This window comes from Heloderma suspectum, chromosome 3 (assembly GCF_057233095.1).
Source record: "Heloderma suspectum isolate Gila_16-S chromosome 3, 16-S_ref, whole genome shotgun sequence".
In the NCBI taxonomy this organism is placed as follows: domain Eukaryota; kingdom Metazoa; phylum Chordata; class Lepidosauria; order Squamata; family Helodermatidae; genus Heloderma; species Heloderma suspectum.
In genome coordinates, this window is record NC_139460.1 from 64,218,331 (window position 1) to 64,235,370 (window position 17,040).

The following is a 17,040-nucleotide window of genomic DNA, read 5'->3' on the forward strand; positions in this document are numbered from 1 at the left end:
CTGGTACTCAAAACAAGTCCCTAAGCACAGACTTCCAAGGGCCAAAATAGACATTATTTTAAAAGTATGTCTAGCAGTTATGTCTTCCTTTAATTTTTACTCTAGAGTAGGCACAGGGGCCTCAATCCCCCATGCTAGTGTTCCAGTCCTGATTGGAGACCTTGTGCCTACTCTAGGGAAAAAGAAGAGAAAAAAAGACATAGCTGCTAGATACACATTTAAAGTAATGTCTGTTTTGGCCCCAAGTGTATGTCTATTATATCATGATTGTTGCTGGATCTTGGGGTTCTAGTAAAAAACCAAAGGACGTTAAAAAAAAAATCTGGAGATCTACCATCAAGCCCACCCTTGGTCTAAAGAACAGTGAATAGTTTTAAAACTCTCTACATTCAGGGCACTCCTTCTGCACTGATTTGCCTGTAGAGGGGTCTGGGGTGTGTTCTGTGGTGAATGTGAAATTTAGGAAGGGCACTAGCCCAGCCTCACTGATGCCCTGCATGAAATGAGAATGGTACTTAGAAACCATCCAGCACCCCTTACTTTTGACTCTGCTCTGCACAGTAGTGATGGGCAAGCTGTCTTTCAGGAAGGCTTATCTGCCATTTCTGAACTCACTGAAGAAGTTTGGATCAAAGGCTCCAGTCTCTATTTCTAGAACTTGTCCCTGGTAAATTGCTCCTCCTCCTTCTGCCTTTTGGGAATACCTTTTTATTTGCAGTTTTGTTGCTGTTGTTGTTCAGTCGTTCAGTCGTGTCCGACTCTTCGTGACCCCATGGACCATAGCATGCCAGGCCTTCCTGTCCTGCGCTCTCTCCCGGAGTGTGCTCAAGTTCATATTCATTGCATCGGTGATGCTATCTAGCCATCTCATCCTCTGTCGTCCCCTTCTCCTTTTGCCCTCAGTCTGTCCCAGCATCAGGGTCTTTTCCAGAGAGTTTTCTCTTCGCATTAGGTGGCCAAAATATTTGAGCTTCAGCTTCAGTATCTGTCCTTCCAATGAGCACTCAGGGTTGATTTCCTTTAGGATGGACTGATTTGACCTCCTTGCAGTCCAGGGGACTCTTAAGAGTCTTCTCCAGCACCACAGTTTGAAAGCATCAATTCTTCGGCGCTCAGCCTTCCTTATAGTCCAGCTCTCACAGCCATACATTACTACTGGGAAAACCATAGCTTTGATTAGACGGACCTTTGTCGGCAAGGTGATGTCTCTGCTTCTTATTATGCTGTCTAGGTTTGCCATAGCTTTCTTCCCCAGGAGCAAGCGTCTTTTAATTTCATGGCTACAGTCACCGTCTGCGGTGATCTTGGAGCCCAAGAAAGTAAAATCTGTCACTGCTTCCAGTTCTTCCCCTTCTATATGCCAGGAAGTGATGGGGCCAGATGTCATGATCTTCGTTTTTTTAATGTTGAGTTTCAAACCAGCTTTTGCACTCTCCTCTTTCACCCTCAACAAGAGGCTCTTTAGATCCTCTTCACTTTCTGCCATTAGAGTGGTATCGTCTGCATATCGGAGGTTGTTGATAATTCTCCCGGCAATCTTAATTCCGACCTGTGATTCATGCAACCTGGCGTTTCTCATGATGTACTCTGCATATAAGTTAAATAAGCAGGGTGACAATATGCAGCCTTGTCGTACTCCTTTCCCAATTTTGAACCACTCGGTTGTTCCATGTCTGGTTCTTACTGTTGCTTCTTGACCCTCGTACAGGTTTCTCAGGAGACAGATAAGGTGGTCTTATCTGTCTCCTGACAGATAAGACCACAGTTTGTTTTGATCCACACAATCAAAGGCTTTAGCGTAGTCAATGAAGCAGAAATAGACGTTCACCGATAGCAAGAACATAAGATAAACAAGAATAGAAGCATATCCAGTCACAGTAACTGTTCACAACACCATTTATTTTTTTAAAAAAAGTTTTGACACTTCTGTTTCAAATTTCCGTATTAATATAAGCAGACCATGACTGGGTTCTGACGTCATGATAATGCACAATGGGTTAAATAAGCAACAATGGCTTATTTAACCCATCATGGGTTATCATGTCATATGTTGGGAAATTTTTAACCCACAATGGCTTGACCAAAGTAACCCATGCAGATAACTCACAGACTGGATTAGGTTTTATTTAGCCCACCATGGGTTATCGTGTCATCTGGCAGTCACAGTGGGTTATTTTGCTCACCTACTGAGTCCTGCAGCAAGAGCAGTCTAAACTGCTGACTCTCTGCTCCTCTTGAGCTTTGGAAACACTAAAGGGATTAAGCCAGCAGTGTCCTTTCTGCCAGCGATGTCTGGGGGAGGGGGAGAGGCAAAATGTACACTTCCAGTTTATTGTTAAAGCACTATAGCATTTTAGTGATATAATAAACAGAAGCATCCTTACCTTAGCCAGCGATGTCTGGGGGGTGGGGTGCGGTGGGGTGAGGGTGGAAATGTAAACTTCCATTTTATCGCAAAGACACTTCTATTCTCAATATCGCTAAAGTGCTATGGCACTTTAGTGATAAAATGGAAGTGCGCATTTCCACCACCACCATCACTGGCTAAGGCAAGGACATTTCTATTCTCACTCCTCTGGAGTTTTTTCACTCCTCTGGAGTAAATGCACAGGGATATGATGGTGGATTGGGTGCCTCCCAAGTAGGAGAGGCTGCATGCGGTGTTTGGTCCTGATCCTGCAAACCTCCAAGGTTTTATAAGCACATCCCCCTTTTTGCTGCACTGAGGATTTTTGCTGCTTGGTAAGTGATCGTGCAGGGTTTTGATGGTGGATCAGGTGCCTAGTGATGGCAGGAGGCTGTGTGAAGTTTGGTCTGGATCCTGCAGTCTTCCAGCGCTTTAGAGGAAAAACAGTGCCACATCTTGGGCAGAAGGACTGCAGCAGGGCAGGGGGTGGGGCAGGGCAGGGGGCAGGATGAGTCAAATTACACACAGTAGCTTAATAAGCTTCCCACAGTAGCTTATTAGCCTGCTTGTGTGGTGGGGTATCATGGACTATTTTAAAAATAAGCTAATGTGAGCAGCTTATTAAGCCACCATGGGTTATCATGACATCTGAACACGGCCCATACGTCTAAATAAGCACCGAAACAAACCTGATGACTATAAGTTATGCTTTCAAATGTAGCAAGAGCAGTAAGATCTTCAGTCCGCTGAATCATAGGTGGTAGATGTTTATCCTTCTAAGCTTGGAGGTTGGGAATGCTTTCTTAAACTTTTTTTAGTAGCAGAATGGAGTAGACAGGGCTCTGTAGAGGATGTGGAAGAAGTCTAGTCCATTAACAACCAACATTTGCCTTCTCCTGAAAGTAAATAGTCACCTAACAGAGCCAGTATTTCTCCTATGGGATCTCTGGCTGTAATAGCCTTTCTACCTAGCCCAACAGGAAGTGGTGTGAGAAGCCAACACAGTGTGAACTTTTCACATCCCAGTGACATGAATGAGAGAAAACAGCAGCTCTAAGGGAGGGAGAAGCCCTGAAGCAATGCAACTCAGTGCTCACCTCTTCCCCGTGCTCATTCCTCCTTTTCTTCCTTTCTGTTCCATTCTGCTTTTGAGTTTTTCTACACAAGGCTGTTAATCAGTGTGTCTACTTCTGTTTAGGGGTAGCGGAGAATTCCGCCACGGATTTCAGTGAGGCCGAATGCACTGGCATTCGCCCCCCCCCGAAACCCATAGTGGAACGGCCTCCCACCCCCCACCCCACCCCCCCGCAGAATCCCCCCGGGACTAAGCTTACCTGGGGCGGAGGCGGAGGAGGTGGTGGTGGCGGCGGCTGGTCTCTCGGCCGGCTGCTGCGGCCGCAAATGGTGGCCATCATAGCAGCCGCCATTTGCGTCCTTCCAGGCTGCCGTGATAGGCTACGTAAGTATTTACGTAGCCTATCACGGTAAAGGTAGCCACACAAATGGCGTAGCAGCTGCCATTTGCATAACTGCCTTTACCGTGATAGGCTACGTAAATACTCACGTAGCCTATCACGGCAAAGAGCAGGGGCGCAAACGGCGTAGCGGCCGCCGTTTGCGCCACTGCTCTTTGCCATGATAGGCTATGTAAATACTTATGTAGCCTATCATGGCAGCCTGGAAGGACGCAGATGGCGGCCGCTACGATGGCCACCATTTGCAGCCGCAGCAGCCCAGCCGCGGCCGGAACTCTGGCTGCGGCTGGCCCTGGCCGGTGGCTCCGCGGACCTGCCGCGGAGTGGAGCCGGCCAGGGAGGATTCTGGGGGGAGGGACGGAGCGCCTCCCCCCCACCGCGGATGCCCCAGTGTAGAACCAGGTAGGTGTTTCGTACATCCCTACTTTTGGTTTAGTTGCAAAATTAAGATCTGAGCTCTACACGAAGAGTTTTTCCTTTCCTCCTTTTCTACTACATAACCTCTAGATAGCACTATGCTATAGTGGAATATTGCAATTACACAATTACACAGATAGGAAAATACCTTTTCTTTCACTTTCAGAAATAATACCCCATTTTCCATGCTCTAAAAAACCAAGAAAGTGCTATTAAAAAAAGAAGCGAAACTGGAGGATCACAATGTCATCTAAAAAACCCATAAACAACTGTGAGTAAGGAATCACAAGTGCACAATAAATGTCTTGTGTAGAAAACCTCTTTGTTTCAGTCTGCATTAAAAAGCATAAGCTTTATGTCAGGGTTGAGCAACCTGTATCCTCTGGATGTTGTTGGACTCCAGCTTTCATGAGCCCCAGCCAGCATGGCCAGTGGTCAGGAATTATGGGAATTGTGGTTCAACTACACCAACTACAGGTTCTCCATCTCAACTAGGGATGTATGAAACACTTAGCTGGCTCCACGCCAGGCAATCCGCGGTGGGGGGGAGGCGCTCCATCCCTCCCCCCAGAAGCCTCCCTGGCTGGCTTCGCTCCGCGGCAACTCCGCGGAGCCGCTGGCCAGGGCCACCCGCAGCCAGACATCCAGCCGCTGGGCTGCACAGGGACGCAAATGGCGGCCGCTGTAGCTGCCGCCATTTGCATCCGTGTCTTTAGCCATGATAGGCTACGTAAATATATACGTAGCCTATCACGGCAAAAGACAGGGGTGCAAATGGCAGCTGCTATGCCATTTGCGCCCCTGTCTTTTGCCATGATAGGCTACGTAAATATATATGTAGCCTATCATGGCTAAAGACGCGGATGCAAATGGCAGCGGCTACGCCATTTGCGTCCCTGCCCTGAGCTGTGATAGGCTACATAGATACTTATGTAGCCTATCACGGCTTGCCAGGGACACAAATGGCAGCCGGCATAGCGGCTGCCATTTTCAGCTGCAGCCTGGCAGCGGCTGGAGCTGCCGAAGCTGCCGCTGCTGACAGAGCCGCCAGAGCCGGAACTGCAGCCAGATAGGCTCCGTTTCACGGGGCTTCCGCAGGGTGGTGGGGCGGGTTGCTCCATTCTGCCACGGATTCCAGGGGGCCGAATTCACTGGAATTCGGCCTCCTTGGGATCCGTGGCGGAATTCTAACATCCCTAATCTCTACATAGTAAAGTCTGCAGACAGAGCAATCTCATTATGTTGATATTTATACCACAGGTCCTTCCTTCATAACTAGCAGGCTACCCTGCTACAATTGAGTTCCTCACTCCCAGTCCCAGGAGTTTGTTTGTACTGCTCTCTACCCCTAAACCTGCCAAAACCACCCCAGTCCCACTCATCTCGCAAGATTCTGCCTAGATTCCAGAATTGTTTATCTCAAGATCTGGCAGTCCTAAATTCTTCCCACCTAGCAGCTGGAAGCTCCTCCCAGCTCTGATGGAGACCACAGTTGCTTGCAGAAAGACAGCTCCTAGCATTACCAAGCATTGTGCAGTTATTCTGTCTTTTCCTTCTTAATGGATTTTTTGTGGAAAGAAAAAATATGGAAGATGTATTGGGAAATAAACACGGGAGAGTTTCAGGCAAAAGCCAACATCCAGATCTACCCCCCGCCCCGGTAAAGTTCTGTGAATGAGGCAGGGGGCACTTGCACAATAAAAGCCTTGTCTAGAAGCACCCGTTTTGGAAGTGTGCTACAACTCGAGGCACTCGATTAAAGGCAGTAACGATGCCACTTTACTTGTGTGCCTACTAATGAAAGGCTTGCAGGAAATGGCAAAATGCTGATTTCTTTCCACGCAAGGTAATATTTGATTACTATGAAATTGTAAATGGCTCTGGCTCTGGCTGCCCTTGCTTTCATCTTTCAAAAGTATTCAAGCACACGCTTAACTTCAAGCAAATTAATAATCACAATGGGATTACTCTTTCAAGGCTAAAGCAAGGCATATGCTTAAAAGCTCTGCAAGGTCAGGGTTAGAGCATTCATTGCCTCACTGTGTCAATCCCTCAGTGGGGAGCAACACGTGAGGGATCACAACTGAGTTTTTAAAGACGTGGGCAGAAAAGAAAAGCCTCCCATCTGCAGCATACCTCAGAATGGCAACCTCCCTTTGTGCATGTTGCCTTGCTCTATCAGCCTCTTCCATGCTTTGCGATGTATCAGCCTTTCTCTTATACTCAAAAAATTCCAGTTTAATCTGCTTCTTTCTTACCCCATATTCTTACCTCTGTTAATCTTCCTTGAAAACAACCTATATTTGGTTAAAATTCTAAATAAAACCTCTTGCACAGATTTATTTTGACAGGCTCTCTTTTATGTGCACTTCTCAACTGTTAACAATCAAGCAGACAGGCCTAAATGTGCACTGTAACTTGTAGAACCAGGTGTGGATCTCTTATCCATAGTTAGTGTATTTAGGGGTTTAGGCTTAATTATAATTTAGGTGCTTGTGCAGTGATTGAATTAGTATAACAATAAGTATTACTAGATATATGTAGGCTGTAAAAAAGCAAGCAGATTCAGGGCTTAATTGGTGCAGGAACTCACCCACAGCAGATTCCTGAAATTTACTTTCAGAGGTCAAGCTTAATTTTGGAGAAATGGCATAATAATGAAAAAGAAGAGCCTCTGAGCACATGCAGAGTATATTTCCCTCCACTGGGAAGAATTAGCCTGGCTTCCAGACTGGCTTGATCTCTGTGTTAGAAAGACACCGAGGCCACTTTGCAAACCCATGTTGAATCATTGTCTGACATTTCTGGATATTTAAATGAGAGAAAGGTCCCAAATGACTTGTTTGATTTTGTTTTGTTTAGTGTAACAAAGAAACATATACACAGGGCATCAGACCATCCTTTTAGGTATGCAGCTACTTAGTTGCTTCAATTTGAATGGGTGACAATGCAACCCCACACAAGTCTACTAAGAAGTAAGTCCCACTGAGTTCAACCGGCTTATTCCAAGCTAAGTATGTATACGATTGCAGCCTGAACATAAATACTATTGGCCTGGCTGTTGTGCATCTAAGATATGGTATACTTGCTTGTACAACTCTCACCTTGCTTTTTGTACCATCTAGCCTGATGAAGAGTTCTGGAAAGCCTGAAAGCTTGCTCACTGGGCCGATCTACACTTATGGTTTTTCTTGCTTCTAAAGCAGTTTCATCCCCCATCTTTCACACCATGTAGTACCTGCCTCGTATCAGAACCGGAATTTCCCTCTTCCGTGCTACCGCTTTCAATACCCTGATATTCTGGTATTCCCCATCAATGTGCTCTGTTTTTCCATGTTTGTTACTGTATATGGTCATAGTCCCCTCCCATGCCTCTCCATATACGGCGGTTTTTGTATTTCCCTTCTGTCCAATCATAGCTCTCGACGGCAACATTTCATCTTCCAGCTACTGATAGCGTCGCTTACTCAGCAGTCGGCATTTTAGCACACACCTTTAGCCTTTCTGTACCCCTTCCCTTAGATTTTTTTTTTGGGGGGGGGGTTTCGGAGATTATCTTCGAATCTTCGAAAAAACGAGGCTTAGGGGGTGTTGCTATAGCTTCCCTGTCTTCCAGGCTCGAACAGTAAGTGCATTCACCCACCTTCCCACTTTCTGAGTGTGCGGTATAATGGTGCTGTGTATTCCCACTCCCCCCTTCTGCTGCTCTCCCCATGATACCACCACCTGCCCCCCACTGCACCATCCCCCCCCTTATCTGCCAACTTTCTTCCTCGTGCTGCATTCCTCCCCGCCACCTGGTTTTTTCAAGGCTGGGAGCAGCTCGCACCTCAGTGGCGCTCAGAAAATTTGGAGGTGGGGAGACTTCCTCAATACAGTCATTGCTGTAAATTCCATCCCTTTCTACAAGAGTGCCCCGGTATATTGTGTGAGGTGGCCGTGAGTCCTATAATAACTTCTCCAGATATTGTGCAATGATATTTCCTGCTCAGCACGCGGTGTGTGTTTGCCCTTCAGCTCCATGCAATATTTGTCCCCAGAGCCACCGTCTTCACCAAGAGCGACTTCGCTGGGTTGCATGGACAAAACAACAGAAACAGCTGTCGGTGTCCACTTGGGGTGTTGGCCAACTGATTGGTCCCCCTTCTGAATAGCATTCCCAAACAATGATTATCTCTTCACGGTGTGTGTCTCCCACCGCCCCGCATGTTAAGGCATGCCTGTGGTTGGCAAAGGAATGGAGGTGAACAGGCGGGACTTGCATTCTGACGCTTCTGCGTGGAATTGCTTTTCAGAATTCAAAGGACACGGCCCACATCGGGACACACAGTGCCTGGGGATGGTGTTTTGTCTGGTGCATGGATCACGGTAGGTTGCACAGCTTTACCTTCCTCTGCCAATGCTGCAAAGCCGTGCAGTGTCTGTGTCATGTGATCCACTCAGGAGGCACTATGCTCAATGCGAGTTCTTTGTGCCACCACGAGAGCCTACTGCTGCTAACACAGAGGGGTGGGCACCAGCACGGAACACATTCAAACACACGGCTGTGAGATGCAACTTCCCTCTGATCCCTCCTCCCCGCTCTGGATTCTGGTGTGGCTCGGGCAAGGGCTCTGTTTCGGGCGGGGGTGCATTGAGAGGACAAGAGAGACTCTAGCATCAAACAACCATGTAGTCCACTTCCTCTTCTGATATTTACTTTGGTGTCCTCTTTTCTTGATCAGGCTCATCCAGTACTAGGGCTGTACGAAAGTGACTTACCTTTCCACGGATTATGTTGATGCTGGGGGGGAGGCATTCCGTCCCTCCCCCCGGAATCCTGGCCGGGGGGGGAGGTACTCCATTCCTCCCCCCCGGAATCCTGGCTGGCCGGCTGTGCTCCGCAGCGATTCTGCGGAGCCGCCGGCCGGCTCCGCCAGCAGCCGGACATCCGGCCGCTGGCTAGCATGGACACAAATGGCGGCAGCCGTAGCTGCCGTCGTTTGCGTCCCTGCAGTCAGCCATGATAGGCTACGTAAATGTTTATGTAGCCTATCACTGCTGATTTTAAAAAAACATGCGCGTACGCAAATGGCGGCAGCCATGGCCGCCGCCATTTGCGTTCTTTATTTTGGCACATCTTAGTCTACGTAAACATTTATGTAGACTAAGACGGCGAAAATAAGGGGAATGCAAATAGCATAGCGTCTACGCTATTTGCGTTCCCCTTATTTTCGCCGTCTTAGTCTACGTAAATGTTTACGTAGACGAAGACGTGCCAAAATAAGGAACGCAAATGGCGGCGGCCATGGCTGCCGCCATTTGCGTATGCGCGTTTGTTTGTTTTTTAAGTCAGCCGTGATAGGCTACGTAAATCTTTACGTAGCCTATCACATTTTTTTTTTTTTTACTGGAAATGGCGGCGGTGGCAGCCGGTTGGAAGACCGGCCGCTGCCGCCGCCGCACCGCCGCCGGAGCCGCCGCCGGAGCCGCCGCCGGAGCCGCCAGGAAGATCCACCCAAGGTAAGTCCCGTCCTGGGGGGGCGGGGGGGCCGTTCCGCCACTGATTTCGGGGGGCCGAATGCGCTGGCATTCGGCCTCCCGGAGATCCGTGGCAGAACATTCGTACATCCCTATCCAGTACTGACTGCTGCAGCTCCCTCTATGGGAGAGCCCATCACTGCCACTCAACATTGCACCCGTTTTGGTCCAGGGAAGGTCAGCTGGATTGCCCCGTTCTGTCAGTTTCTCCCATCACCACCAATCCACAATGGCATCTACTAGCAAGGGAAGAGGGGTGTCATGGAGGTGCGCAGAGATAGAGGACTTGCTAGACATTTGGGGGGAGCAGAAAATTCAAGAACAGCTGCGGTGCAGCCACAGGAACTTGGACTTCTTCGAGGAGATCTCAAGAGAGATGACTGCACGGGGCCACCAGCATAGCGCTGTTGAGTGCAGATCCAAGACTAAGTCCATGTGCCAGGAGTACTGGAGGGTGGTGAACCACAACTCCAGGTCAGGGGACAATGCGGCGACCTGTCCGTATTACGCACAGCTACATGGGATTCTTTGGGGGGATGCCGCTATTCGTCCAAACTGCATCTCCGGAAGTTTGCAGATTACTCGGGGCACCTTGCGCACCGAGTCTCCAGATCGTGACCCTCCGGAAGCACATTTGTTGGAGCCATCGGCGGCACTGGCAGAACAGGAGGAGTACATTCTCGTGGAGTGGCGTGACTTTGGTGGGTATTAGGGCCAGGTTTGTATCTCCAATGCTGAACACCGTGCGTTGGATGTCCTCGTCGCACATCGCTACATATGGTGCTCCGTGGGGTCCTGGAATAGCCATACATGTAGAACAGTGCCACCTACACACATAGGCTGCGTTGTCTCCTACCCTAACCAAGAACCACCCTGTTATTTCCCAGTAATGCTGGGCTGCAGTTTAGACACAGATTTGGAGGCACGTGGGGAGCAGCGCCACACCCACATTGATGGGTGTCTGTTTCCTTCCCCGCCTACGTGACAAAGAACACAGGAGCTAACACGATTCTCCCTTTTCACAGGACATGACAGCCTGGAACAGGAAGGAGAAGGGGCCTCCCAAGAACAGGACACAGACTCGCCCCAAGGAAGCAGTGAGTAGCGACACACAACCCTGTATTTTGATCCACAAGTCTCTGACTTGGCGGACTGAGTGAGGTGGCCACCATGCGTTCCTCTTCTCACTTGATCAGTCCACAACAGAAAAGTTGGTGGGTTCCCCCATCCAGCCCCCGCTTATGAGCTGTTGCGTCCCTCTCCAAGTCTAAAATGAAAATGGCTTTTTTTCCAACGGACTTACCAGTCTGTTTTAGGCTTGCTCTGGTGTCACCATCCCCCCCACCCACTGTTTCCCCAGGGCAAACAGTGCCACCACGCCGGCATTTTCAATGTAGGGACGGTTTCCGCCACACATGCACTTTAGATGGCTTTTCTGAGACGGATTGGAACTGTAAGATGGTTGATGTCCATACTGGTATTTCAGGTGGGGAGCCGTGCGCCAGCGATCAGAGGGCAACCGGGAGCACTCGCAATGAGCTAAAGACACAGGTAAGCAAGGGGATGAATGTGCTTTCATGGGCTGTGGCCCTGTAGAAGAGATTTTCAAGCCTCTGGGCCACATGTGTGATGACTGGGGGCCCCACAATTGCCCCTCCCTGTCCATGCTCTTAAATCACAAGTGCCAGCTTCAGCTAGAGGAAGGAAGGAGCCCCCGCAAAGGTTGCCCACTGGTAGGTTCACATCACCATCACCCACCCTTCCCCTATTGGATCTCAAAAACATTTCCTCATGGCCAGCGTAGGAGGGTAATTCCACTGTGCCTTTTCCACTGTATAGGAAGGGAATCACACCATTCCCTGAGAGCAGGTAATGAGTGATATATGCCCACGGACCTAAGCTAAGGGAATGCGCCTCCCGGGTACCAGGGCGCTATAATTTATCACCAATATCCATTCACCGACCCTCAAACATGGGCGAAGTTTAACCTCGGACTGCAGCAGCTGAATGCTGCCAACACACGTATGTTGAGAGGGATGCTTTCTCATTAATTTCTGTCTCTGGCTCTTTTTTTCTGGTTGCTGCCACAGGCAATACCGCAACGCACACTTAAACCATTTCTGATTTCTCTTAACAGAGTATCTAGTAACCAACAGAGAGGCCACCCTATCCCCTGCTACGCGCCTGTCACTGATCAGAAATAGAGTCGTAGAGCAGCCAATGACATTGCTGAACACATCATGCGTCATGCTACAGAGGAGGACAGTCATGTCCTCGCAGTCATGGAGAGAGATGCAGAGGTCTTTAGGGAGTATGTGAGAAGATCCGCTCTAGATGACGAGGCGGCAAGCAGAGATAGGAGAGCACTCGTTAGTTCCATAGACACCCACGCCGTGATTCTCAGAGCCATGCTTGATAAAAAGTCTTACAGCTCCAGGCAGACCGCGATGCGCCAGGGGAGGGAGGAAATCCAGCATAGACAAACCCCAACACACCCTGAGTCCGGCCCAAGTGGATGAAGCCCAAACCACCATGACATGGCGAATCCAGGCACATCGTTCCAGGAGTGCCCAGAGTATGTGTCCCCCATAACCTCAACAACCAAGTGTCCTGCAGGTGGTCGGATCAGGCCTGCGCGACTGCACAAACGCCCACGTCAATTGTCCCCATGAGTGAGGGTCCGGGACTGTATTCAGCTTCCCCTTGGTCGGCGGGGCAATGCTGAGACGTGTCCTGGCATTGCTCTACTTAAAAAGCCCCATTAATGGTTCTCCACAGTGCTGTCTTTGTTCTGTATTCCATTCTTATTGTTTGAAACAGTGTGTTTTCCAGTCAAGAAAGTTCCCGGGACAGCCCTTGTCTGGAAGTGCTGTAAATTGGAAGCTGGATGGCGGATGACCCTGTGTAACTGAGAGTGGTTCTGCTGAGAGTTGATTGCGCGTACACAACCCACCTCTATCATTGTGCAAGAACAAGTTTAATGTTTTCTCAACTATGTTCCTTGTAATTCAAATAGTAATTTTTTCCAGAAAGAAAACATGTCTCGCTCCACACTTGTCTGACAGGATAAAAAAAAGCTGGACACGACACAGGTGGGATTGTTTGAAACGTAATTTAAGTGTTATTTATAACTTTTTAAAAAAAACAACAGAAAACACCCCCCTAAGGCTGCCCTCCCCCCCTCCCCCGAGCTTTCTCCCTGCAACTTTTTTTGGCCAGACGTGCTTCCTTCTCTAGGCGGGTAACACGCTTCTCCATCTTGCTCACTGCAAATAAAGAAGGAGAAATCCCTACTTTAGCCACCTTGCACATTACCTGTCCCCAAAACCTTCTGCGAAAAATACCCACTTCCTCACTTGACCGTGCCCTCTAGGCGGAGCACAGCTCCGAGAATGGAGGCGGTGGATTCTCCATGCCCCACCGCATCTTGACTTTGGCCTGGAACGGGCACCCCAAGATGGCTGGGAGCATTTGGAGGTATTACTTTGGAGGCAGTGGGAAATGGGAAACAGTATAGGGATGGCAACAAGGCAGTCCAAAGAGCCGGTGACGTTGGGGGGCGATCTCCTTGGGGTGTCACACCGGGGTGCTCTCAGATAGGGATATATGGTGTCATTTGCAATTTCAAGTGGCCAAACTCCCGGGACTAACCCAGGGTGGCTGTCACTTCGGAAGCAATAACTAGCAGCAAAGGCTATGCCCAGAAAGAGAGTCATAGATGCTGGCGCCAATCTTACCCTCATGCTTCCTTGCGGAGGCACACCCAGTGGAGCCTGCTGTTGAGGCACCTCAGCCGCCATCCCCCGTTCCATCTCCATCTCCAGAAAATGAGGGGCCCGCTCTGCCAGGAGCAGAGGAACTGCCCGCTTGCTGGCCGTCCCTTGCTCTTTGCATGGCTGGAAGGAAGAGGTTGGCAGTAAACATTTCACTTGTTACCCAGGGCGGTGGACACATCTTCTTACGTGACACACCATCCAGGTCACATTTCCAGGTTTTAGTTTTTGTGAACCGCCCAGAGAGCTTCGGCTATTGGGCGGTATAGAAATAAATAAATAAATAAATAAATAAATAAATAAATAAATAAATTTCCACCTGCGGGTAATACGCCACCCCCCATTCATGCTGCGAGCTCACCCGCAGGAAAACCTGGGCATCGCTACCCACCATAGTGGTGTTCTCTGTTGTGGAGTGGACTCAATTTTTGGAGGGCCAAGTACCTGTGTGGCACATTTCTATGGCACAGAGTGGTAGAGTGGTCTGCCTCAGTTAAAAAAAGTTGAGAGGGCCACTCTGGGTTTGTGTCGCCCATCACACATCAACACCACATGGTCTGTCCAGTCTTGCCTGGCTGTCCCAGCGCAAAGAACACACGCTACATCTCTTGCCCAGTGGTACCATCACAGTGGAAGTTGGCAGGGGGATGGTTGTGAAGGGGAGCATGCGGCGGTGTTACCACATCTCTGGGAAGGCTACAGTGCAAAACACGGGCAAAGGGAGCTGAACCACACTCTGTCTTGAAAGAGACGGGTCCCCGGTTTTATCCCAGCCAACCTTCCCCCGCAATGGGCTATCACCCACCCTTTTTCTTGAAAGTCCAGGTGTTGCAAGCGTCCACACATCCACCCGTGTCATAACTGCAACAGGCTAACCCCCAAATTTTCCGCCAGCACAACTACCCATGGCTGACCTGCGCTGTGCCTCTCCATCCAGCTCAGCTGACCTGCACAGAGCCACAACTCGTGCAGCAGCTTGTAGTGGGGTGGTTGAGCTCCTGGGAGGGGGGGCAGAGTGCCACTCCAGAACCTTGAAGAAACTGGCCTTCAAAGCCTTAAATTTGGTTCTGGCCTGCAGGGGGGAGCGAGGGAACCCCGCCTGCAAGAGTCCCCTCGCTACCGCCCTGTACACGGCCTCATTAGATCGGGTGGAGCTGCCCATAACATGCTTCGCATGGCCGCCCTGCAGGAGCAGCTGCAGCATCAGCTCTACCTCAGTGTCCTGCCAATAGGTGAGCCTGTGAGACACCATGTTTTTTGACACCCGAGGGATTTCTCCAGACACCATAGAGTACTCTGCCACCGTGGTTTCGGCACAGCACCACCTGTCAATGAAGCTTCGAATAAACAATTCTTCGAAGATCCTGAAAGAGGGAGGCAGAAGGCTGTGCCTTGAGGGTGACACTGAAATAAGCACGGAGACAGCGTTCTTGGTCTTTAAACATTTTTAATCAGAGTAACAATAACGCCACAAAATAGCAAGAAGTAATGGTGAGTGAGCAGAAAAGACAATACAAATAGAAACAACAACTCCGCCCCTCCCCACGAACTTGCACCTAGGGGCTTCCGAGACATGTCCCTTCATCACAATCTTCCCATTTGCCCACATGTACTCGCAAAGCACCCTCCCAACTTCATCCCCCTGTTCATTATGCAGATTGTCATCATTGACGTAGGGAAGCCCCAATGTGCCCAACACAATATGGTTATTGTCCCCCGACACATCTGTCAAAGCCTCTCCGTTCATCTCGCAGATATTATGTAGTATGACACATGCAGAAATCACCAAGGAAACGTTTTCCTCAGTCGTCCAGCGAGACATCACCTGTTTTTCAGCCTGCCAAAAGCATGCTCCACCACGTTTCTGGCTCTGCTGAGGTAGTGGTTGAAGTGAGCCTCCTCTGGCAAAAGGTTTCCTCCAAAGGGCTTCATCAGCCAACAACGCATGGGGTAAGCTCCATCAGAAAGTATCAGCGGTGGAATTAGCACACCGCCAACTCTCCACGTTGGGTTCCCTCAGACAAATGCTCCAGCATCCATGGCCTCACAGAGCGCAGAGTTCCGAAACATGTAGGCATCATGATTTCTGCCTCTCCATCCGATTTCTACATTGATGAAATGTCCAGCGTGGTCCGTTGTGCCTTGTAGAAGCATGGAATAGTAGTGCTTCCTATTAATAAATTCGCTGCCTTGTCTAATCAGGGAAACTATGGACAAATGTGTCCCGTCACAAGCCGCAAATGCTCCAGGGAACCCTAGGGCGGAGAAGCCAAGCATTGCCTGGAAAGGGAGGAGAGAGCCTAGTTAGTAAGAAGCAGCAAAAGGATTCCTGTCTGTTACCAAGCAAAAGATGCATCCTGCTCGTAGCCCCATCTCCATGCACACTTGTCTGGACAAGCCCCGTCAACCACAAAGCACCCCACGGCACCTTCCATGGTCGCATCTCGCGGTACAGGACATGCACGCACACACACGCACACACATCCAGGAGGGCAGTCATCACCATTCACAGAGTAATATTTGTAAAATCCTCCACAGAACATATCGAGCCCGCCTCACAGACGGAAAGACAACTTCTCCACAGCTTTAGTCCATGGAGCATTGCTTCTTTGAAGATTTGAAGATGCTCACTTGCCCCCCAAAAGCTGTGCGACCCCCCCTCCATGACCCACACTCACTGCATCCACGTCACTGAGGGTCACCGTTCTCCATAGCAGAACATGTTCCAGAGCAAGGCGGACCTCCACAAAAAATTCTGCGACCGTGGATTTCCCAACGCCGAACTGCTCCACCACAGTCTTGTACATGGAGTGATTGGTGAGTTTCCAAATTGAGATGGCCACCCTCTTCTCCACTGGGATCACTCTGCACATTTGTGTCCATCTTCTGCTCAATAATGGGGACATCTCGGCCACAACTTGAAACAAGGTGCGACGAGACATCCTGAAGTGCTCGATCCATCGTTCGTTGTTCCAGACCTTCAGAACAAGGATCTCCCACCAGTCCTGGCTGCTTGGCCGTACCCAGTATCTCCGGAAAACCCTTGGGATGGGGAGAAAATGCATGTTCTGTGCCAGGATAACCATGTTTCATAGCATCCGTGAAGCCATGTTCAGACGGCAATGATGGCACCATCACAGTATCTGGACCCAAGACCTCCTATGCTGGGATGCCAGCCGGTCAAGAGCGATCAGTGCCTTAAGAGTGCACAGCAGGGCATTTACAGAGATAAAAAGCAAAAGAGACATATGGGCATTTCTTGAACCATGGCTTCTAGCAGAATTCAGATCCAAAGAAAGATACAATGTTTCCAGAAAGAGTGCACAAGGAATCAATGGGGTGAGGTGATGCAGGCACAGTGGAGTTTCCCTTGACTGACCACAGAAACACACAGAGGGAGGGGGATGAGAGGGATGGTGGGCAGTGTATTGGCTGAAGCAGGAAGAGT

General features: G+C 49.5%; 1 protein-coding gene across 1 annotated transcript; it reads right to left on the reverse strand.

Moving 5' to 3' along the window:
• Positions 1-15,608: 15,608 nt before the first annotated feature.
• On the reverse strand, positions 15,609-16,678 carry LOC146349765 (uncharacterized). The gene is made up of 2 exons (XM_084845494.1): positions 16,271-16,678; positions 15,609-15,872 (listed from the first exon to the last, which is right to left on the reverse strand). Exons 1-2 carry the CDS (start codon positions 16,676-16,678, stop codon positions 15,609-15,611), a joined length of 672 nt encoding a protein of 223 aa, XP_084701620.1.
• Positions 16,679-17,040: the final 362 nt, after the last annotated feature.